We start from the raw sequence: 23,453 nt of genomic DNA, 5'->3' as shown, positions 1-23,453 counted from the left end.
AATAAAAACACAAAATCCTTTGCAGATAGAAAAGCAATGCCTTTATAAAGTTTAGTCGGTGGTTCATGGATGCAAACACAGGAGCTTTTACATGATATGAGTGTGCCCTCTAGTGGCCGAGGGGCTCTTTGCTACAAAGTCGAGCAAGAAAAACATTTCAAGCGTCAACATCTTTAAAGAAAAATAGCGTAGAAAATGTCCCACAATGTATGCAATGTTATTTTTTTCCATTTATACGATAGCCACTGCAGGTGAAGCCTCCTCTTACCACAGACTGATGACAGTACGAATGCTAAAAAAAAAAAAGAAGACATATTGTTAGGGTAACTTCCACCAGAACCTATATATTTATTAATATATATATTGATTAATTAAATTTGAGTCAGTAAAAAACAACAACAACAATCTTTCCCGCTGCTCCAATGTGAATATTTGCATTTTTGTGTAAAACAAGACATTTGAAGACCTTTGTCCAACATTATAATGGATGAGCGATTAATCGTTTAATCACAAAAATCAACCTGATTAATCAATAATTAAAAATAACAGCTAGTTGCAAGTCGACAATATATCATCAAGAATAATCACACAATAAAGTCCTTTCTTTCTCAGATACTAAATGATGTGTGGGAATACTATTTAATTGGAATTGTTCCCATCAGGGGAGTAGAGCTTTGACGTTTCTTTTGTCTTCCCTAACCACAGCCATAACCAACACATAACCCTAAAGACGAACCGTGAGCCGTAGATCTGGTCTTGGCCCTAAAAATCGAATGGTTGCCTATTATATTTGAGCGGCCTGGAATAAACCACGTCTTACCTTTCCCCACTCTTCATATACTCAAAGGCCCTATTGATTTGGTCCAGCGGGAGGTTGTGGGTGATGAACTCATCCAGCTTCAGCTTGTTGTTCATGTAGTCGTCCACCAGTTTCGGCACACTCTCCACACTCTTCCAATCTTTAGAAGACGATAACACAACTGAGTCCTCACGGACCACAATATAGGACACATTAAGGAGCCCCGAAGGATGGCCATTTACATCATCATTTGTTCATGTTTTTTCAGCCCAACGCGACTGAAAGGACCCCTTCCCTTTCGGATACTCTAATGATGTGAGATATGTTAGATGTTACGTGCATATCAGAAGCAGACTTGTTACTTTTGATCAGATGTGAGCGTATGGTTTCCATCCGGTGCATCGCAAAGTGTGATCCGACAGATATGAATATTATATCCGAGGCCTCTTGCCCTGTTGTTAGTGACTCAAAAAAGAAGCCTTCACTCTTTGATTGTGTGAGACTTTCATCCAAACTCCAGCTGCAAACTATGTGGAAACAATTAAGATGACCGATTCATTCTTGAGTCATTAAGCGAGCGAAAGCGCACAACATTAACCTTTTTGTTCTGCTCACCTTAAGCTCTGAAAACATGTGATTGGCCTTTTTACTCTCTTTTAACCATCAATATTCTTATCAATAATGAGCACACGTCTTTCTTTTTTTTGCATGAACTAAAATATATATATTTTTTTTTATAAGTTCACCTCCAAAATAAGTCCCCTTCAAGTTGCGTCCCATCAGGATCTTTTCAACCACGACGCTCATTGTTTCCGTCTCCGTCCAGCCAGCAATGACACATGTGCCCCAGCCGTCGGTCGTGGACTCCAGCGCAGCAGTCTAAGAGGACACGAGGGTGGTCTTAATTCATGCTCCTTTTAAATATATATTTACTACATTTGACTAAATTCAAATTTTGACATTTGCACAATTGCAAATTGTGTAAAGAAATGTGTAATTGTGCCATATTTTGGTTTTTGCATGACCTCTTATCACGCCTATGGGCGTGCTTTACAGATCTGCTCTGCAGTGACACTGCACAGACTGGAGGGTTCCAACTGGGCCGACTGGAACACCCACCATGACAGCCGGACTCCCGACGCACTCCAGAGCGTAGTCCACCCCGCCGCCTGTCATCTCCAGCAGAACCTCCTGGATGGGCCTGCTGTGATCTTTGGGGTTGACACAGTCAGTGGCTCCGAACATTTGGGCTTTCTCGAACTTGTCGGGGTTGACGTCGACCGCGATGATCCTTTTGGCCTCGGCAGCCCGGCAGCCCATGACGGCGGCCAGCCCGACGGCTCCGAGCCCGAACACGGCACACGAGGAGCCTTTTTCAACCTGGATGCCCACGATTGGGGAGCCGGACAAACCAAAAAGGCTGTTTGACGTCTGATGAGATCACTTCATCACATTCAAAAATAACTTCTATATCGTATATATATTTTGCCTTCTGAGCAATCCTAAGATTGCAAAATATTCCCAAAAGGTTCGCTCCTTTCCCAGATGTTCTACACACATTGAGTCTCTTCCACAAAACGTGTATTTGTCTACATTAATAGGAGAAAAAGATATATATATATATATATATATATATACATATATATATATATATATATATATATATATATATATATATATATATATATATATATATATATATATAAAAAACTGAATGGATAGAATATGAAATCATTTATTTCTAACTCACTAAATACACTCAAGTTTCCCATTTGTGAAAATGACAAACTACAACCAAGATGTTTTCCTTCAGTAAAAAAGTGTGGTTATAATAGGTTCAACTGTTTTCTATAGGGCTGTTGTGTAAATACATATTCATGAACGTGTTGCGTTCCTCTTGTTCCAATGAACAGCAGCTTCCACATCGGAGTTATGAATTTGAATACGGACAATCTTTATCCTCTTACCTTGCATGCGTTAACTGCAGCACCGTAACCGGTGGAGACGCCACAGCCGAGGAGACACACTTTGTCGAGCGGCGCTTCGCGGCTTATTTTCGCAAGCGAGATATCGGAAACCACCGTGTACTGGGAAAAAGAACCGACGCCAAGGCACTGGTACACCTGCTGGCCCATGTAAGATATCCTGCTCGTGCCATCAGCCATTACACCCACTTGTGTATTCGCCCTGGAAGCCACAGATTGGAATTGGAATTGGAAACACTGAGTAGTTAAACAGCATTAAAACGCAATAGTTATTGGCGTGTGTGAACCGAGTAATGATCACCAGTTCTTCCTGCACTGGTTTGTTTTAGGGCTCAGACATCGCTCGCATTCCCCACACTGGGGCAGGAAAAGAGGAATGACTTTGTCACCTGTGAAAACAACAAGCACGACGAACTACTCGAGTCAGAGCGACATGTCACGTGATGTCAGCTGTTTTTTGTCGTGAGCTGCACAATTCACCCGGTGAGAATTTGGTGACTCCGGGGCCGACGCTCTCCACTATCCCCGCGCCTTCGTGGCCGAGAACTAACGGGAACGGTCGAAGCCTCGTGGCTTTCCCAGCCTGATACAGGTATTCCCAATCTGTGTGGCACATGCCTGTGGCGATAACCTGTAGAAACGGGTAGACAGTGGATTTTGGTCTAAAACAATAAGAGGAAGTGAGACAGATGACACTACTTCCTGTCAGCGTTTGTCGCCTGTGTGATCAAAGTAAAATCTGGAAGTAACATCCATGTGAGTAATACAAGGATTAATCTTGGTTAATTTGTCTCTGTGGGAACATTGTTCCTATTAGTTATTGGCATTATGTTACAGTTTAACATCAACTTCAAGAGATTGCCACTGAAAAATAAACGACTGTAACCCACTGGAATGTTTGCAGTGCACGTTGGTTTACAACCAATAATATACTCTGTATTTTCTTGAATTTCAGACAAACTCGGGACGATCAGCTGACCTTGATGCGGACTTCGTGGGCCTTCGGTGGGGCCACGTCCACATCCTCAATGGACAGAGGCTTCTTCGGCTCCCATGCAACAGCTGCCTTGCATCTGATCACCTGAGGGAGAATATAATAAAAACCCATCATGTGAAGTTGCTTGGATGTGGGCAGGTTGTAGGTGACACTGTGTGTGTGTGTGTGTGTGTGTGTGTGTGTGTGTGTGTGTGTGTGTGTGTGTGTGTGTGTGTGTGTGTGTGTGTGTGTGTGTGTGTGCATGCATGTTTTTTTAAATGAGAAGAAATGGAAAAGGTCTTGGCTGGGTATGGGCACTGTTTTTAAGATGAGTCCAAATGTCCATGTTTGGGCCACGTATCAGAGACAAACAATGGGTTGAACATCAAACTAGTTTTCAGAATACACAAGACTCAAAGCAACAACAACAACAACAACAACAACAACAACCGTAGTGTATTTTACCTCTAAAAAAAAAATAATGTATATATTGCAGATTAAGTTTCTTACCTGACCTCTTGTTGGCATCGTGGAGTGATGTGTACTTATTATTTGTCCTGCAATTGAACAAAAACAATCACATTATAGGAAAGTTTACACATGCACGCGTTTCCGTGTCTCACAAAAACAAAATCGTGACCGGGTTGAGCGTCTGCTCCTTTAAATATGACGCGGGCAGCGGTGGGAGGTTTTACTTTACGACACTTCCCGATACTGGTGAACGCCTTTACGGCAGCTCTTGGTCACACGTGTTGTCATCGCATGGAAGTCCTTCCTCGGGAATAGCTGCATCTTGCCGATCGACTTTGTGAGTAATCCGCTTTATCTGCGTGTAGATGAAGTTATAGACTTTTCTAAGTTCATATTTTGGCGTGAATACACAACGGGTTGGTTTGTGGGTGGAAATGCGGATGAATTGCATAGTTTAAATGACTAAATTAAGCTAGCATGTTAGCTAGAACTTTTGCGTTGCTGTTAGCTAAGCTATGTGTCGCCCATTGCTCCGTTTAAACAACCACGTGTTTTATTTGTTAATGCCTTCTTTGCTTTGTTTTTGACTCTCTTCTTCTCGTCTGTTTCTCGCACAGGTTTTCGCAGAAGTATGTCTTTCAGAGGTGGAGGTGGACGAGGAGGCGGTGGAGGATATAGCCGAGGTGGAGGAGGCGGCTATGGAGGAGGCAGAGGAGGTGGTGGAGGTTTCGGAGGAGGCCGAGGAGGTGGATTTGGACGCGGCGGGGGCAGAGGAGGTGGTTTCAACCGACAGCAAGACTACGGTCCGCCAGAATATGTCGTGGGTAAGATCTTAAAAACCAGCGCTGCTGAGTAGGCGGCTGCTTGTAAATCGTGTGTTGTGGCCCAGTTCCAACCCGGAGCACTGCACACTGAGCCATGAAAGCCATAAAAAAACTTTAAATAACGTCCCACTGTGTGATGAGTGTGCAAGGACAAAAGAACCCTTTTTTTAAATTTAGTTTTCAACTAGTAAACACTCCATGTCAACATCCAAGTAGTAATCATGACTAGGACTAAGTTTTTCTGAACAATGTTGGTATGGCCTAAAAATAGCTCACACGGTGTTACAGGGTTTGAAACTTGACTAAAGAGAAATATTTTTGCCAACTCCTTTCATTCTGGTATACCTAACTAACCGCCCTCTGTTGTTTCCATTTAGGACTGGGAGAGTTTGTGCACCCGTGTGAAGATGACATTGTGGTGAAGTGTACGACGGAGGAAAACAAAGTCCCCTACTTCAACGCCCCTGTGTACTTGGAAAACAAGGAGCAAATTGGGAAGGTGGACGAGATATTTGGCCAGCTCCGGGAATTTGTATCCTTTCTTTTGTCATTATTAAGTGAACGTCAACCTCTGTGGCACGAATGTCGTTGTTGCTCAAAGTCCTGTTGATTCCTTAACCCGTCCTTGCAGTATTTTTCAGTCAAACTTTCTGATAACATGAAGGCGTCTTCATTTAAGAAAATGCAGAAGGTATAAAAATACGTTTGTTTTTTTACATTTTCATACTGCTGTGCCCCTGTGTATTACAGTCCATGTGATTTGCAACGTCTCTTTTTAGTTTTATATAGATCCAATGAAGCTCCTCCCGCTGCAGAGATTCCTCCCCAGGCCGCCAGGAGAGAAGGGTCCACCAAGAGGAGGCCGAGGGGGAAGAGGCGGTGGCCGAGGAGGTGAGGGAACCAGACCGTTTCTCATTAATCCTATTGACAAATGTGTAGCTTATGATAAAAATGTTTTCCTCCATCTTTGCCACTTATGCTGACATTTTCAGTCAGTTTTAGTTACTGTGAATTAAATGTGGTGTTCTTTGTGATAATTTAAGAGCACATCTCATACGAGTGGTTTGTTTAATTCTGCCTGGCTTATCTTTAATAATTTTTTTCAGGCGGTTTTCGAGGTGGCCGTGGTGGAGGATTTGGAGGCGGTCGTGGTGGTGGGGGATTTGGAGGTGGGCGAGGTGGAGGATTTAGAGGCGGCAGCCGAGGTGGAGGCTTCAGAGGAGGAAGAGGAGATGGAGGAGGTGGCGGCTACAGAGGAAGAGGAGATGGAGGAGGACGTGGATTCAGAGGTTTGTCCTTTTGCAATGTTCTTCAAATATACATGTTGTCCTGATTGTAAAGGTAACTTCTTCTCTTTTTTTTTTTTCTCTCTTTACTTGTAGGTGCTAGATAATGTGATAGTGGTGGTCTGTTGTGACGGTCTCATCCTCAACTTGTGCTACACAAGCAGAACGACTGCGCTCTGTGATGGTGCCTGGCCTGTTGGACTCAGATTACAGACATTGCCTCTAATTGAAGAACGTGACTGGATTTCCCCCCCGTTTTTATTTTTGTACTGCTTCTGAATATGTGATGGGTGATTCTTATTTAAAAGGTCCATACGTATGCTTGTGTGCAACATAAAGAGGACCTTTCAGCTGAAGGGGGAGAGTCATCGGGTTCCTTTTGTGAACAGGCGTATCAATATCCTGATTTTTATTCAAATGTTTGGCCTTGACAGTTTGTACTTTGACAGTTACATTCACACAATTCCATGTATTCATTTCCTCCGATGTGGGAAATCTTTGTCTACTGTTGGTTGTAAACATTTTAATACCCCTTGTTTGTAAAGTCCTCAGCAAAATGTTGTCACACTTTTTTGGCCTTGATTAAAAGGATCTTTGTAACTGTCTTAAGTTCTCAGGTCTTTGTAGTTGCCTCCTAGAGTGAGGAGTAGAGAAGGGGGGGAAAAAAACCTACATTTATTGAGAGAATATTCTAAATGCCCTGTCCACTCAAATCTGTTGTGTGTAGATTCATTTGAAGTATGTCTATTCTCTAAACACCCACACTTCAAGATTTTACATCTGAAGGGTTAACGTTTGGCTCTCCAACATGCAAAAATATATATTTACACATGTATATATTTTCATGGAAGTATGGGACCTATTGTGCCTAGTATACCGAAGTATTTGCATGTTCATAAATTGAATTGACGGAGATTACTTTTTTTGTTAACTAGGTTATAGGGTGTCATATATTGTATCAATATATATTTACCATACTCTTTTTTTTTTTTTAAAGCTACTTATTTAAGTTCAACCTCGATGGACTGGCGGCTTGTCCAGGGTGTCCCCTGCCTTCGCCCTATGTCAGCTGGGATAGGCTCCAGCGACCCTAATGAGGATAAGCGGTATTGAAAATGGATGGATGGAATTAAGTTCAGTGTTTTATTTACACGACCATCCCACATTCAGTATATTCAGAAATAAGGACTAAACCAATTTGTTTGGAGTTCAGTTTAGCTCTGTTTTTATTATTTTATTTCGCATAATAGCCAACGTTCAGAAGTGAAAGACAAGGCTCTGAGAGAGACGGATAATTATGTACTATTTTCAAACCGTGTGTGAAACTTTTCTCTCTGCTCCGCGCATGCGCGGTGCCGACGCCACACGTCCTCGTTACTCATTGGTCCGGAAGTTAACTCCTTTACGGCAGCGCGCCGCCCCTTCCTCTCGCGTCGAGTAAAGAAACATGGAGACAGCTGGAAAAGTGAGTACATTTCCCACTCAACGCACAAGGCACATTTTACATGAATTGTTTCAATGTCTGTGTCGTTACGGTTGTATCAATTTAACACGAAGCATTAATACAACAGCAACGTGTTCTCAAGCAGCGCGTGGGGAATGTACAAGTACAAAGAATCACTCTTCCGTAACTTAACGGAATCTTATGGCCAGTCGCAATTAGTGTCCTGCAAGTTGCTGCAGTCCCCGAGAGCGATGTTCATATCTGACGAGTTGTGGAAACCAGGGAACTGTTTTTTTGTGGTCTGCACATCGTGGCCATCTCTCACTCTCTTTATTAAACATATCAAACATCTGACGTAACTGAAAAAGCTCTATTTGGGTTCATGGAGTTAAAGCAGAACGTCACTCCCCCAGTGACCTACTTGAACTCTGGGTCGGATTTGCATAAGCCTGGTTACAGTTTAGAGGCAACGTGCATTGTGCAGCTGAACCTGTCACACACACACACACACACACACTGGAAAGCCTCTGTCAACCCACGGCTGCAGTTTCCCAATTATTTTTTGAAGCATTGTTTTTTTTTAAAATTTTTTAAACCTAGCAATAACATACTGTTCTTTGCATTCAGGTCATTAAGTGCAAGGCAGCTGTTGCCTGGGAAGCTGGGAAGCCTCTTTCCATTGAGGAGGTGGAGGTAGCTCCACCCAAAGCCCATGAAGTTCGCATCAAGGTAAACCAAACCATTGCATATATGGCATGAATGCTATTGAGCTTGTGTCCATTTTTTGTGTTCTTTTTATTAAGTTATATGAGGCAGGAAAAACACTCTGGAAGAATCAAGCGTGGCCCCGCCTAACCTTTTAAGATAGGCATGTTTAGATTCTGATATTTGAGGAATGACTAATTAAGATGATTAAAATGACACCCTTCCTCTCAGCTCTTCGCCACAGGCGTGTGTCACACAGATGCCTACACCCTGAGTGGCAGTGACCCCGAGGGACTTTTCCCCGTCATCTTGGGCCACGAGGGTGCTGGAACCGTTGAGAGCGTGGGTGAGGGCGTCACCAAATTCAAAACGGGTATGGAGCTGCCGAACATGATATTTCAATTTGTTGTGAATAAGTATCTTTTTTTTTTAAATTTGATTGTTTATTCTTTGGTATGAATCTAATTAGTCACACTTCTCTTTGACCTAGGTGATACCGTTGTCCCGTTGTATGTGCCACAGTGTGGTGAATGCAAGTTCTGCAAGAATCCCAAGACCAACCTGTGCCAGAAAATTAGGTAACGCTGTCTGACTTATTGATGCTACCTTCAGTCTGGCTTTAAAGTTGACACTGAATGGGGGGAAAAACTATAAATATATATTTCTTAGGCAGAACTTTCAACCTCAATGGTACAGCCCCAGGTACCCCACCCCAGGGCAACCAAATCAAAGCTCTGTCATCATTAGTTTGAGCCTCCACCTGCCCTGCATTGAAGTACAGAGCCAATGGGTTTCATCATACATACATGAAAAGAAATCTTTTTTTCCCCTGGGTCTTTCACCCCGCAGAGTAACACAGGGCCGGGGCCTGCTCCCTGACAACACCTCCCGCTTCACTTGCAAGGGAAAGCAAGTGTTTCACTTCATGGGGACCAGCACCTTCTCGGAGTACACCGTGGTGGCCGACATCTCTCTGGCCAAGGTGAACGAGAAGGCTCCACTGGATAAAGTGTGCCTGCTTGGATGTGGCATTTCTACCGGCTACGGCGCTGCTCTGAACACTGCCAAGGTGGGTGCTACAGGCTGCAGACCACAGCTGTTCAATTACATCTGTTATCTGTGCCAGATTTTAAAACCAGGAGCTTTTTTTTTTTTACAAATGCAGTAAAAAAAATGGAAATATGTTCATTTTTAAATGTGCAGTAGCGGAATAAAAAAAGATGGCATGAGAACTACAACAATAACAGTAACCAATAACACAATCTGTGGTATAAACCCTGCCTCTCCCTCTTAAGAACAGTTTGTTTCTGAAGTGAGACGGTTTAAAGCTCGTTAAGCAGAATAAGTTTGTCACAAAGTGTCGCCCAAACGAAAAGAGATGAATATTTTGTCATTGTTTGTCAGCTTCACTCTGAAATGGGTCACCCTTATTAATCATGCAGATCTGATGTGAAAAGGAAATGTTGCCACGGGTGTCTGTTGTTTTTTTGTTTTCAGCTTTTCGCCGCGGCATTAGTTTCACCCCTAAAATGTCTCTCTTTTTGTTTTTGTTTATGCATACAATCGATTAGAAATTAAACAAAACATTTATTGGTATATTTACATATATGATGTGATATGATATGATACTTGCATCAGGGAGACTTTCCAATGTAGTGCAACATAAAATGCAAGAAAATCCATCTCTGATATCTGCATACCGATAATTAAATTTGACCACACCGGCTGAAATGGCTTTAAAGTTCCCTCATCATCCATTTGTGATATGCAAAATTATTCAGCAGTACTTGAATTCTCACATTGCTATTCTTACTCATGCACACTCAGGTTGAGCCTGGTTCCACATGCGCGATATTTGGCCTTGGAGCTGTCGGCTTGGCTGTTATCATGGGCTGCAAGGTTGCCGGGGCAACCAGGATTATTGGTGTGGACATCAACGCTGAAAAGTTTGAGAAGGCGAAGGAGTTTGGAGCCACTGAGTTCGTGAACCCAAAGGACCACAGCAAGCCCATCCAGGAGGTTCTGGTGGAGATGACAGACGGGGGCGTGGACTATTCTTTTGAGTGCATCGGAAATGTGCAAATCATGGTGAGACACTTCATACATGTGTGAAAAAAGATTATGTTTTAATCCACTGTCAGGTGCACATTCAGAGTGTAGGTATTCATAGCGCGCAGCATGTAAAACAGTTTTCCTAATTAGGCAATTCATAGAAATGAGAGAAATCACCATTTTCATTATTTCAGAGAGCTGCTCTGGAGGCTTGCCATAAAGGATGGGGCGAGAGCATCATCATCGGCGTAGCCGGAGCCGGACAGGAGATCTCCACGAGACCTTTCCAGCTGGTGACGGGCCGAGTGTGGAAGGGCACAGCCTTCGGAGGTGACTGGCTGCGTTACGTAATGACTCGTTTTAATGGGCGTAATGTGGTCTGGCTGCAGTTCCAGCTTTCTGTAAGGTCAAAAGCCTGTTGCACATCTCTGCTATAAGGCGTTCGTCAGCATCCACTTTATTAGGCAAAAGTTTATGGAAAGTTTTTAAGCAATGCTTAAGCTAGAGCTTAACTTACCATTTGATAATTGGACCGTAAGATAGTAAATTGCTTTCTAATGAAAACATTTTGTATTTGTAGTGGTATTTAATTAGCCTTGGGGTGGTTATGGAACAGCTGCAGAAGGCATGTATTGTTATTTAACCGTCAGCATGGAATATGATTTAAGTTATCATTTCTGTTTTTTTGTTTGTTCTACTAAGTTAAGTTTAAGTTTGTTTTTAGTTTGGGAATAAGCGCCTCGCCCAAGGCCTTCTGGCAAAACATGAGTTCAATTTAGTTTTAGTTTCGTCTATATATAAAATGTGAGTAATTTAACCGATTGTGGTATTCACCCCCAGGGTGGAAGAGTGTGGAGAGCGTTCCTAAACTGGTGGAGGACTACATGAACAAGAAGCTGAAGGTGGATGAGTTTGTGACCCACACCCTGCCCTTTGACCAGATCAATGAGGGCTTTGACCTCATGCATGCTGGAAAGAGGTGAGAACGATTCATTTATGCTTGAATAATGATCTAGTTGTTTTTTGATTGTAAATTGTGTTCATTTTTTTTTTTTGTCTCATCGCAGTATCCGCACAGTGCTGACCTTCTGAAGTTCCTAGAGCCTTGACCTTCACATCCGGCCTTTTAACAATCTCCTTCCATAGTTGAAGCACTTGATATATTTCTCTGCACTGGTTGGCATGTGGCTGCTGCTCTCAGTCGACAACGAGTCTCTTTCAGCCCACTTTCCTCACTTCATAGCATGAAAACAGCATTTAATTACATAAAAGTGTACGGTTCCACATTTGTGCCTCATCCCGATGAATTGTTATGAATATGTTACAAAATGCACTATAAAAGAATACCACATATTCCACTTAAACTGTTTAGAATAAATCCCTTAAATGAGGACTAACTTGTACTTTAATTCACATCACAGTCTGAGAAAGCATTCCACGGCCTGATGGGATCACAAGCCGCATCCGGAGTAAAAGCTTGTTGTAATCACACAATCGGGGTTGCCTTCTGTTCATGTGCTTATTACCTCATGAATGTGTATCACCAACAGGTGGTTTATCAGTGAACATGTCCACTAAGCCTGCACATTGCTGAATATATGTGTTTACTTTTTATGGGCACAATGTACTATAAGCCTATAACATACTTCAGGGTGGTATACAGACTTGTTTGGACCTTGGGTTTATTTGATGTATTTTGCACTATAACCCCCAAAATGCAGCACGGTAATCATCCAGCTCTCATTTACCAATATTACTTTCTGCCGCCTGCACTCCTTGCTGGCCTCCAACGTACATAACGTAGTATATGTGCAATTCGAGACAAGCAGTTACACAAATATCAATACTTTTTACCAACATATATAACTTTTCATTATGTAATTTGTGTGCCTTGTAGTTTTACCATATAGAAGAGACTTTTGCTGTTTGAGGGGTTGTTTGTGTCTACTGAGCAGATCTTTCAGACAACAAGCAGCGCATTGACGTCACCATCAGGAATGTGGCTAAAAGACCGGGATGATTCAGGTAAACTGAAAAAGACCACATTTAACTATAATATAAAGTACATCACGTGCACACATTTTTATTAAAAGATAAACAATTTATTGGATCTATCCTTATAACTTTACTTTGCCCAAGGGAATTACCCACAATTAATAGCAATGTGATATTAAACATGCAGTTACCAATGGAAGAATGGAGACATTAAAAAGAAAAGGTAAACAAAGAGGACAGGGCGTGGGTGTTCAGCCCGATTAATTACATTTACACAACAACATTAAGGATTAAAGATGGAACATAAAAATAAAAACACATGACATCTGATGAATGCAAGCATAAATTATATATGTAAATATATTGTTTTATACAGATTTATTCATCAAACATTTCGTTTGTATAGATTATTTGAAATTACGTGAGAAAAGATCTGGAAGTCGTTCAAATCAGGGAATAAAGAGTATAAAATAAATACCCACAATTGTACACAATCTTTTTTTTACGTGACACGTTGCAGCAAAGTGCTGTCTCATTCATATTTACACCATTTCAAGCCCTTACAGGCTCTGACACTCAATCATTTACCAGGGGACGTCAGTGTATCCCTGAGGGTTCAGGGTTTAAGGGTCAAGGGGGGAGGGGGTTGCATTGAGATTGGGCCCCTGTGTTCCTTCTTCTTGCGCATGCGTCATGCAGAGTACCAGATGGTCTAATCAGGTATTTTAACACACGCCAAAGAAATTGAATGGGACTTCCAGAAGATGGCGACCGCTCTGGTGGTGAGTGCGCCGCACACTTGTAGCCCAGGTTAATTCACTCATTTCGGGTTTTCAATTCCAGAAGCTGTGCTTTTTGTGCACTATTAAAACTGGGCTGGGAACGTCACGCGGTAACGCTAGTTCTCGAAACTTCCGGTTACCTTTGACAGGTAACGCTCACGCAACTCGCGAGCCAAACGACATTAAACTAGCAGCACTCTAGACGTTAACGTTAATGACACGACAGCTGCTTGCTTTAACGGCAACGGGGGACGGCGCCCGGTTAAAACGCCGTGTCGACCAGGGCCCGTCGGTTAACTCCGGTCGGTACCCTGGGCACGAGCGCGGATGAATGAATGAATGAGTGGACGCACGCGCTGCGGACGTTTAACGTCACACTGCAAACCGTTTGATGGGAACTTCCGACAACCAGCCACGTGGCGTTGGGGCCCAAATAGTACGCGACTAAGAATTACGTTTTACAGACGTACAGCTATAAATTGGGCAGATTAAATTGTGAAGACGTCTTTCACTCAAAAAGTAAAAGTACATTTTGAGTTCACGTTATTGTACCCAAATATTATGACCATAGGACTGAGCATGGCTGGTTAGTTGTATTTGGTGTCCCCGTTTAGTGGGTAACAACAATTGTACATTTGTTTTAAATTATAAGGTTAATTTGTGGCCAAAACCAACGTCATGCATGAGGCAAAATGTGTTATTATTCGTCTCGTGGACAAGGGTTAAAACACCACATTTATATTTTCTAAAGAATAATTTTGTCGTGCCAAATAAAAATACACGGAAGCATTGCAGAAGTACAAGAGGTAAAATGGATGAGGCGAAAAGAAAAACAACGTTTGCATTGCTGGTGCTGTGTCCTGAATGTTCTCCCTATCTGCTAACTTCTCCTCACTCGTACTCTTATAAATAAAAAATACCCTCCGTCTACAATCCACTCTCACACACGTCCCTTGTACACTCAAGTATCACACTTATGACCGTGTGTGTATGTTTGTTTTAAGTTCCAATATACAACTATAAAACTACAGAAAAGTTAAATGATTACAAACTGCGTTTACATTTCTTTGGAAGTTTTTTTTTATTTTTATATTCTTCTGCATCTTTTGTACTTTTATTGTTTCTTAGTTGTCAACTTCAGTTCCTGCTAATCCAGAAAAGGAACACTGCGAAACAATAATTCAAAAGGTTTTGAGTCCTGAATCCGACATCAAGCATCCGCTACAAAACAAGTAAGACGACACCTCTTTTTTTTCTCAACGCACTCAAACGAGTATCTCATGTTGAGTGCAATAGCAAATGTCGTTAATGAGCAACACAACTATTGTTCGTACCAACTCTTCTTTAATTTGCAGGTGGGCTCTTTGGTTTTTCAAGAACGACAAAAGCAAAACATGGCAAGCCAACCTCCGCCTAATCTCAAAGTTTGACACCGTGGAAGACTTCTGGGCGTAAGTAAACCATTGCTCCGTGTGCGACTGCACTAAAGCTGTCGGACCTATTCATAATAAAATTGGTTTCACCACTTTTGGGGGAAAACTGGGTTCGGGGAACATTTTAATGTGAGGGATTTACATTCTGGATGGGAGGCACAAAATGTGATATTTTTCTCTTCATGAACTCCTTGAGGGAATTTATTCTGATTTGGTACGAACATCCACTTGGAGTTCGCATGGATGACCTGATTTAGATGTTGGAGGTCAAAGGTTACTGTAAAATCAAAAAACATGTTTTTTTTGGCCATAACTCTCAAATTCATATAACAATTCAACACAATATCTAATGGGATACAATGATGAAGTGAGGACATTTTGGAAAGACTTTACTTCAATTTAACTGGTTGGCATGATGATCAGTTGTTAATATTGCGTGACGATACAATTCACATTTCACCAAGTTTTTCAGCCAGGCTGCCAAAAAATATCTCTTAAAAGCTGTTACCCCCCCTCTCCAGATTATACAATCACATTCAGCTGTCGAGTAACTTGATGTCGGGCTGCGACTATTCACTGTTTAAGGTAAGCAAGCTTTTATCGCCGTCTTTTTGACATTCTAACCATTTAAAACCTTTCATCGTCTTCACTTCCACTGTTTATAGATATCCATTGTTTAAGAAAAGCTTTACATCTGCACATAGCTGCACATGTGGTTGATGTGGAAGTTCTCCTGAATGGTCACAGAAGACATGCAGCTTGTAATTTGTCCCAAATAAGGCGTCGAGGATCGACCTCCAAAACATTTGGACCAACTAACTTAATCATACGCTTATTATGTCATTCATTCGCATGCATGCTACTCTGAGTAATCGGTGACTGGCCTGCTGCTGCCGGCGGCACGCGGTCTCTCCATAGCGGAGAATAGCTCATAACGCAGCTGAGGTTGCATTGACTTGCATTGTGATGCGTTCAAGCTCTACTCTGAGTATTGGGTGAAGGTAAATTATAACGCCATGTTTTGAAACGTCATCTTGAGAGAAACTTAAAACAAGTGCAGTTGTTTGAAGGACATGTTTCCATACCAATATATAAAATAGAATTTTAATAATAATCCATTTAATTTATATAGTGCTTTTTAAGACACTTTACATGTTACACTGTAGACACAGCTACGGGGAGCAACGCATGGTTAAGTGTCTTGCTCAAGGACACATCGACTAGGGCGGGGATTGAACTGCCAACCCCCTGATTGAAAGACGGACATGCTAACCACTGACCCACAGTCGCCCCAAAGAGCGATTATGACCCGTTTAATTTTAATGCCGGCTCTGAGCAGCTTATTAATATATCATTAAAGCTACTAATGCAATGATTTTTTTTTTTTTTTTTTTTTATCAAAGCAAATATTGAAGTAGAAATACACATTTGAATTGTGGCAAATAGCCACTATAGATGACAAAATAAAAGGATAATTTGTTGACTGTTCAGACTGACTTTGGGACGGTGGTGAAAAACCTAGCTTTTGATTATATCTGATATTGTATATTAAATCGGTCAAGATTAAAACAATCGGTGCATATTTTAGTTTAGAGCAAAAATAAAAACGCAATGTTCTTTTGGTGAATTATGCTTGCGGTCCACTCGGAGCACATGCTATCCATCACAAAGGAACCAAGCGTATCAAACAGGAAGTCACGTGGCCCCATGAGTGATTCATTTATTGAAGTTTTGCTGACTTTGACCCTCCATCACGAGTGATGCACGTACCCATTGGGCATCAAAACACAGTTAATTCCAGTTAATGGCAGCAAGTCTGGCCGCACTTCATCTTCTCTGATGACCACAAAAGAGCTCATGAGGAAAGAGTTATTAGTGTCGGTCAAGACTGAAACCGGATCTCATCCGTCATAAATAATATCGGACGGTTACAAACAGAGGATTGAAAGTTGGCTTCTTGTACTACAATATGATGAAAGTGCACACTCTCAAATTATCCAACGCTCTAAGTGAATACTTTTTATCTGGTGCTTCTTAAGTTGTTACAATATACTATTTTCTTTTTTTTGTTGCATAATTAACAGTTTTTTATTAATTCATGTTTGTTGTTTTTGTGGAAATAATTTCACCAAAGAGACACTAATTGGAATTTTCTCATTTCCTGCTTTTAGATATGTATAAGCAAAGGATATTTTAATGTTCCTTCTATGGCTTCGCATGCATGAAATTGAAGTTTAGTGAATAATGCAGAGAGGAACAACAATGACCCTTAACTGTCTGGTTAGTGGTGATGGGATGTATAGGGTCCGATCCTGATCTGAAGGGAAACCTGATGGATTAAAGCCATTGTTCATTATGGATACGCGGGGATATTTATAGTGTTGAGAGCTTTGTCCTTTTATGTGGCTGAAGGATGGGATTGAGCCCATGTGGGAGGATGGACGCAATCGACGAGGTGGCCGCTGGCTCATAACTCTGTCGAAGCAGCAGCGTCGAGCAGACCTGGATCGGTTCTGGTTGGAGACGGTATGTTCGCTATTGGTTAATATAACTAGTAGACAACTAATAATTTTTTGTTGTATCTTTTGGCCTTTTTCAGGCGAGACATTGTGTCACATCACAGCAGGAAAAGCACAGGTGTAAACAATATGAATTCCATTTTGCTGCTCTGGTTTCATGGTCCTTGTATTGTGCATGCTTGGCTCCCTGTTACACCGTGGTCATTTGACTAGAGCAGAGCTATTGTTTATGTTGGTAAACACCTGCGCTTCTCCTTCCGTGGCGAGTCAAAATGACTGCGTTGAAAGGCCCATTGGTTTCTAACTGCTCCCCAATAACAAGGTGTTTATATATATATATATATATATATATATATATATATATATTTTTTAAATAGAAAAATGTCTGTCTTTTCCTGCAGCTCTTGTGTCTTGTGGGGGAAGCGTTCGACAACCACAGCGACGACGTGTGCGGCGCCGTCATTAACGTCCGAGCCAAAGGAGACAAAATAGCGGTCTGGACCACTGACTACGAGAACAAAGACGCCATCACGCACATCGGGTGACCTGCCGACGCCACACTTGTTTATGACAAATCTTTTGGGATGTCAAAAAAGAAAAATGACGATGCATTTAGTCATCGTAAAGAAAATATATATACGTAATATATATGTGTTAGCCATTTTTATATACCTGTTAAACGGTTGCTTACGGTTCTTTTACTTTTTAGTACAGATTGTCCCTTTACACCTGGACAGAAAACCTACCTGTCATTTTTCATTGGAAGAAAATCCCTCTGGGACAAAATATTTGTAGTACGGCATTATTGGACGCCCTCCAGCAAACTTCGTAATGGCGATAACATTAGCGACGGATATGCATGTTAGTCAAATGTTTTTCTGCAAGTATTTGCCAAAATGCAATACGTTTTATTGTTTGCTTTTTTTTTTTTTTTAGGAGCGTGTATAAAGAGAGATTAGGCGTTCCGCAGAAAGTCATCATCGGATACCAGTCGCATGCAGACACGGCCACAAAGAGCGGCTCCAACACCAAGAACAAGTTTGTCGCCTGAGGACCAGCTGACCAGAGTCATCAGCCACGACTTTTACTGTTGCCAGCATCGATTTTCTGTCAATTTTTCTGTGACTGCAACTGACGAGTTCACCCACTGACGGACACCGGAGGTGGAGATGAAAAGTTTCTGTTGGCCCGTTTGTTGCCCTTTTTTTTTTTTTTAGCAAAGCCTTTTGTTTACGGTGAGAAAGTGCAGTTCAACTGGAGCACTGAGAACTTTATTATTATTTTGTTTGTGGTGGTGGGCTGAGGATGACGTTTTTGATGCCCAGATTTCATTTTCAAATGCAGCTGCACATTTGTGGATAATTTATTTGATTTGTCCTCCCTTTAGTGTTTGTCAATAATTTTCTTAACGTACTCTTTAAAGGCAAAACACTAAGTAAACCATTTTGTAAGTTGGCATAAGCTGAAGCTCTTTGTTCTGTATTGTGTCGATATGAATGTATGCCTTGCGTTGTTTGGTGGGACTTTTAACGATACTTTAACCCACGTCTCCCTGAAATAAAATGCGTTGACGTCACAAATTGAAGGAACACTTTTGATTTCAGCACACTCGGAAGTTTAAACATCTTTGTGCAGTTTTTCATTTTGAAAAATGAATTGGACTTAGTTCAAAGTGGTTATTTTCTCGTTAAGCAGCTTATGTGAAGAGTTAAAATAAGATGTTCACAAATAATTTATTTATATTTTAAAGATGCTTATTGTGCTTCATAATGAGTCTCTAAATATTAAGATATTTGCAATTCTCTAGAATTGTGGGTTCACGTAAAACGATGTCAGTTATTTAAAAATGCATTTATTGTATTATAGTGTCTTCAATGAGGATATTTTCCAAAAAAACATTGTTGGTTGTCCATTTCCCTTTTCATGTAAATGCAAAAGCCATATTACAGTGTACAATGTTTAAGTTAAAAGGTTTACTTGTATTTTTAGTACGAGTTTTGTTGTTGTAAGACTTAGTTTAGTTTGTGGCATAAGCCAAAATGTAATTATTTAGAGGTATTGGACTGCATTGAAGGTAACGCCAAACTCCATAACATGTACAGTGAAGTGGGTTCTCTCAAAACGAGGTGTTTTGAATCTGAAGTGATTCTTTTTGATTATTAAATCAGTGCCATGCCCATTGTCTGTTTTGGAAGAATCGATCTTTGTGGCGTTTCGAAGCGAAAAAATATCCTGTAATTCAAATTTGTGACTAAATGGATTTCATTTTCTTTATACGTACAAAGCTGAGGAAAAGCATCGCAAGTTCATAGATAAAATTAGTGTGGGATGCCTATTCTTTTGAAAGAAAAAAAATGCTTCAGGATATTACAAGCGGAAAGAAAATCTCAAAAGCTGAATATATGAGACATTTAACCTTTAACCTTACATCGCAGCTTTATGGAGGCGGTGAATGTATGCTAATAGAATCCTCAGCAATAAATGTATGTATACATATGCCATTAATTACTTGTTTTTCTTAAGGCAGTTTGAAACAATGCTCATCGCACACTTTCTATTGTCTCCTCGTTACACCGACACTGTTAGGTTTGTGTTTTCCTTCCTATTCAAGGCCAATGAAGGGATTTCTGTAACGGCTACAGTGATGTATGTCTAAGTTGGTCTTCACCTTTATTAGGCTATCCAAATTGCAGTTGAACTAATCGGGGGGGCCTAAAGTAATCTGTGACATCCATCGACTGCTTACTTGAGAGAAATAGCAACACAACCCCCGCTGCTCCTTTGAAATGAGCCTCCCTGTAATTGACTCAATCAATCGAGGCACATTTTCACACAAGAGACAACTAGGAGGAAATTAGAAGAGCGAGCGGCTGGAAGGTTAAGGGGTTTTACCTCACGTGGCAAAACACGACAGGCGGCCTTTGTTGAATGCTTTGGGAGACCTTTTTGTAAATGGAAACATCAAAGATAATAAAAATGGTAGATGCTATTTTTTATCTAAACTCCACACTCCCGAGATGCTTTCACTGCTGTTTTCACTCTCCTCAGATGGCTTGATAAGTGCCAGAGGTGAATATATACTCATGTTTCAGGCTTAAAATGAAAGAAATAGTTACAGTATTTGATCAGACCCATAAAGCCTGACTAATATCTTAACTTAAACTTTGTAAAAATGTGAGAGGGAAAAAAAGCTCAATTGTGGCAACGTTCCCAAACTTTGCATTTCCTTTCATTTCTTCAGCAATACACTTCACACAAACACATTTGTATGTGCACATAACGCCACTTGTTTCCTTAAAGTCCGCACTAACCCACTCTTCATGTCTAATCTTGTTTTCATAATTAGTTCTGTATGTATAAACACTAATTAGTATTGAGCATTTGTTAGAAGAAAAAAAAAAGTGTGGTTGGCTATTTGTTCACAGATTTGTGGCTAACCATAAAACCAGTCCAACATGTAGTGAGGGTGTGTAAGGAGCACTAAAATGTGCCAGGTGGATTTATTTCCACCGGTATATTTTATTCCCCTCCGTTCAGCAGTAACACAAAAGATCAAGTAAATGAATTTACGGCCAATCCTTCAGGCCTCAGATGTTTTCAGATGCCCTCCCTGGCACACGTCACTGAGATTATTTGTCCATTTATTGTATGAACGTGTGTGTGTGTGTGTGTGTGTGTGTGTGTGTGCGCGCGTGTGTGTTGCATAAAGCAATTACGTGTCGTATAGTCCGTCGACGAGAACAAAATGTGATAAAATGTCATTAACTGTCTGATAATGTAATAACGTCTTCTAATGGATAATTTAATAATTTATGATGTCGCTCGTGCGAGCACATATCTCTGTTACTGCATCAAGGAGTTGTGAAAACAGATGCACATCTGATTACTCTCTGGCGAATTATTTCATTATCTAGTTCTTATTTCACGAGCCTGTCTTTTTCTATGCCGCGTGGCTGCCACTTCAAAGCCTTGAAAAAAGAAGACGATGCAGACTGATCACAATCACCTATTGGCAGCGCCATTACGTATTGATTTATGCAAACGTATATTTCCCCTCCTTTCCTGTCCCTTTTTTTCCCACTGATTGGCACCTCAGCTGACATCGAAAGGTTTTTGTGGATTTTGATGACCCCCGATGTCCTGACGGATGGAAGCGTGAACCGCAGCCGACGCCTGTAATTGACAGAGGCAACATGGATGTGCGCCAACCTTCTCTTTAGGTTGCAAAAGATGAGCAGAGGCAAGAAAAAACATGGTCGTTGTCACTCGTGCAGCTGTTTTAAGGCCCGTGCACCCTCTAGTTTATCTTTTGTGTTGTTGTTGTTGTTTTAGCCAGAGGTAGAAGTATTATTCAGATCCTTTACTATCTCTATTTAAATTACAAGTAAAATGTGATAGCCTACTATGTGCATGAGGAATACTGATTGCCACCAATAGTGTTTAATTATAGATTAATTAATATATAAGCAGCTTGTTAATTGTGCAGCTGGTCCAGGTGGGTACAAGTAAAGTAATAGAAGTCTCACTGGACTGGGAACATGTGCTGCGTTTGTGCATACGTGAATTATAAGGGGATGATATCATGCATTCTGTACCTCCATCCATCCACCTACATACCCTCCATCCATCCATCCACATACCCTCCATCCATCCACATACCATCCACCCACATACCCTCCATCCATCCATCCTTTCACATACCCTCCATCCACACACCCTCCATCCATCCATTCATCCATCCATCCATCCACATACCCTCCATCTACATACCCTCCATCCACATACCCTCCATCTACATACCCTCCATCCACATACCCTCCATCCATCATCCATCCACATACCCTCCATCCATCCATCCACACACCCTCCATCCATCCATCCATCCATCCATCCATCCACATACCCTCCATCTACATACCCTCCATCCACATACCCTCCATCCATCATCCATCCACATACCCTCCATCCATCCATCCATCCACATACCCTCCATCCACATACCCTCCATCCATCCATCCACACACCCTCCATCCATCCATTCATCCATCCATCCATCCACATACCCTCCATCTACATACCCTCCATCCACATACCCTCCATCCATCATCCATCCACATACCCTCCATCCCTCCATCCCTCCATCCCTCCATCCATCTAGTGGTGCTCTGGTAACAGGGTTCATCTGTTCACGTGTCTGTCTAAGGCTGTTGATGTGTCTGCGGCCCCCAGGAGTGCAACGCTCCAGAGTCAAGCAATGTAACAGGGTTATGGTTAGCATTTTCTCTACCTCCGCGAAGGCAAATGGGACAGAGAGGCCGAGTGGACCGTATTACGGATTGTAAATGAAAGAGAGGAGTTCAGATTGTGGAGGACATCGACAATGCACAAGACCTGCAGGAAGGCCTTCAGACGGGTACATGAACGCACACTGTGATGTGATGTGATTGGGTGCACTGAGACACAGCTGTGCAGCCTGAACTCTTTGGTGCTCTCGACACGCGTGATTGTGTCTGCAGCCGCCGTGGAGTTGATATTGTTTAGGCTAATGGCTGTCGTCTGCATTAAAAAATATATATAATTGTTGCCCTTGATGTTTTTTCCTCCTTAGGGCTGTGATGTGATGTATTTACCACTTTATTTGTCATTTATACTTTCTTTTCAATCAATATATTACCTACTTAAAAAATAAATAATTGTACTTGTAATGTTCTAGCACTCTTTCTATCACTGCACGGCCCTGAGAACAGTAAAGTAAAGTACAGTCGGGCCCTGATGTTCATCCCAAAGGTGTTGGATGGCTGAGGTCAGGCCTCTCTGCTCAGTATGTTTCACAGTAAACTTTGGAAATCATTTTTTTTTTTTTTTCCCCTCCACACTGCAGTCTGTGCATCTATCTATCGAAATATCTGCGCCGCTCACCTTCTGTTGCCATAGGTAATAAATCATGAAGCGGTGCATTCAAGTGTGATTGTGACAGCGGGGGATATATATATTTTTTCTTTTTCGCAAAGTGTCCACAGGGAGGCGGTATAGCTACACGCTTGACATCGGCCTTCCAATCTTTTAATCCAACGCAAACGTTTTGGTTGAGGAAATTGGGATTTCCACCGAGAGTGTCTGTTGCACACACTGGGGGAAGAAGATATCTGTAAATAGCAGCTGTGTCTCTTATTTATATATAT

General features: G+C 41.5%; 4 protein-coding genes across 6 annotated transcripts; 3 read left to right on the top strand and 1 right to left on the bottom strand.

The window, feature by feature from the left end:
• Positions 1–18: 18 nt before the first annotated feature.
• On the bottom strand, positions 19–4,425 carry LOC117737430 (alcohol dehydrogenase class-3-like). Of its 3 annotated transcripts, none has more exons than XM_034543391.1 (9): positions 4,271–4,425; positions 3,764–3,865; positions 3,265–3,415; positions 3,174–3,198; positions 2,767–2,986; positions 1,919–2,179; positions 1,546–1,678; positions 821–959; positions 19–292 (listed from the first exon to the last, which is right to left on the bottom strand). In XM_034543391.1, exons 1-9 carry the CDS (start codon positions 4,286–4,288, stop codon positions 265–267), a joined length of 1,077 nt encoding a protein of 358 aa, XP_034399282.1. In that variant the 5' UTR covers positions 4,289–4,425; the 3' UTR covers positions 19–264. The 3 variants fall into 3 exon arrangements, with proteins under 3 accessions (XP_034399282.1, XP_034399281.1, XP_034399283.1); XM_034543390.1 differs by lacking the exon at positions 3,174–3,198 and adding an exon at positions 3,086–3,173; XM_034543392.1 differs by lacking the exon at positions 3,174–3,198 and adding an exon at positions 3,086–3,173 and having other exon boundaries at positions 4,276–4,425.
• A 21-nt stretch (positions 4,426–4,446) lies between these two features.
• On the top strand, positions 4,447–6,946 carry gar1 (GAR1 homolog, ribonucleoprotein). The gene is made up of 7 exons (XM_034543393.1): positions 4,447–4,568; positions 4,849–5,055; positions 5,433–5,587; positions 5,687–5,746; positions 5,835–5,946; positions 6,162–6,344; positions 6,438–6,946. The coding sequence occupies exons 2-7, from the start codon at positions 4,863–4,865 to the stop codon at positions 6,446–6,448; spliced, it is 714 nt and encodes a 237-aa protein (XP_034399284.1). The 5' UTR covers positions 4,447–4,568; positions 4,849–4,862; the 3' UTR covers positions 6,449–6,946.
• A 760-nt stretch (positions 6,947–7,706) lies between these two features.
• On the top strand, positions 7,707–12,033 carry LOC117737762 (alcohol dehydrogenase class-3). The gene is made up of 9 exons (XM_034543917.1): positions 7,707–7,806; positions 8,413–8,514; positions 8,722–8,863; positions 8,981–9,068; positions 9,340–9,559; positions 10,318–10,578; positions 10,737–10,872; positions 11,383–11,521; positions 11,610–12,033. The coding sequence occupies exons 1-9, from the start codon at positions 7,789–7,791 to the stop codon at positions 11,632–11,634; spliced, it is 1,131 nt and encodes a 376-aa protein (XP_034399808.1). The 5' UTR covers positions 7,707–7,788; the 3' UTR covers positions 11,635–12,033.
• Positions 12,034–13,209: 1,176 nt separating this feature from the next.
• Positions 13,210–18,856, top strand: LOC117738022 (eukaryotic translation initiation factor 4E-1A-like). The gene is made up of 7 exons (XM_034544292.1): positions 13,210–13,319; positions 14,448–14,551; positions 14,675–14,770; positions 15,274–15,337; positions 17,165–17,278; positions 17,673–17,812; positions 18,208–18,856. The coding sequence occupies exons 1-7, from the start codon at positions 13,302–13,304 to the stop codon at positions 18,320–18,322; spliced, it is 651 nt and encodes a 216-aa protein (XP_034400183.1). The 5' UTR covers positions 13,210–13,301; the 3' UTR covers positions 18,323–18,856.
• The last annotated feature ends 4,597 nt before the right edge of the window (positions 18,857–23,453 follow it).

This window comes from Cyclopterus lumpus, chromosome 10 (assembly GCF_009769545.1).
Source record: "Cyclopterus lumpus isolate fCycLum1 chromosome 10, fCycLum1.pri, whole genome shotgun sequence".
Classification (NCBI taxonomy): Eukaryota; Metazoa; Chordata; class Actinopteri; order Perciformes; family Cyclopteridae; genus Cyclopterus; species Cyclopterus lumpus.
Note: the sequence above shows the minus strand (reverse complement) of the source record. Positions and strands in the feature narration are given on the sequence as shown.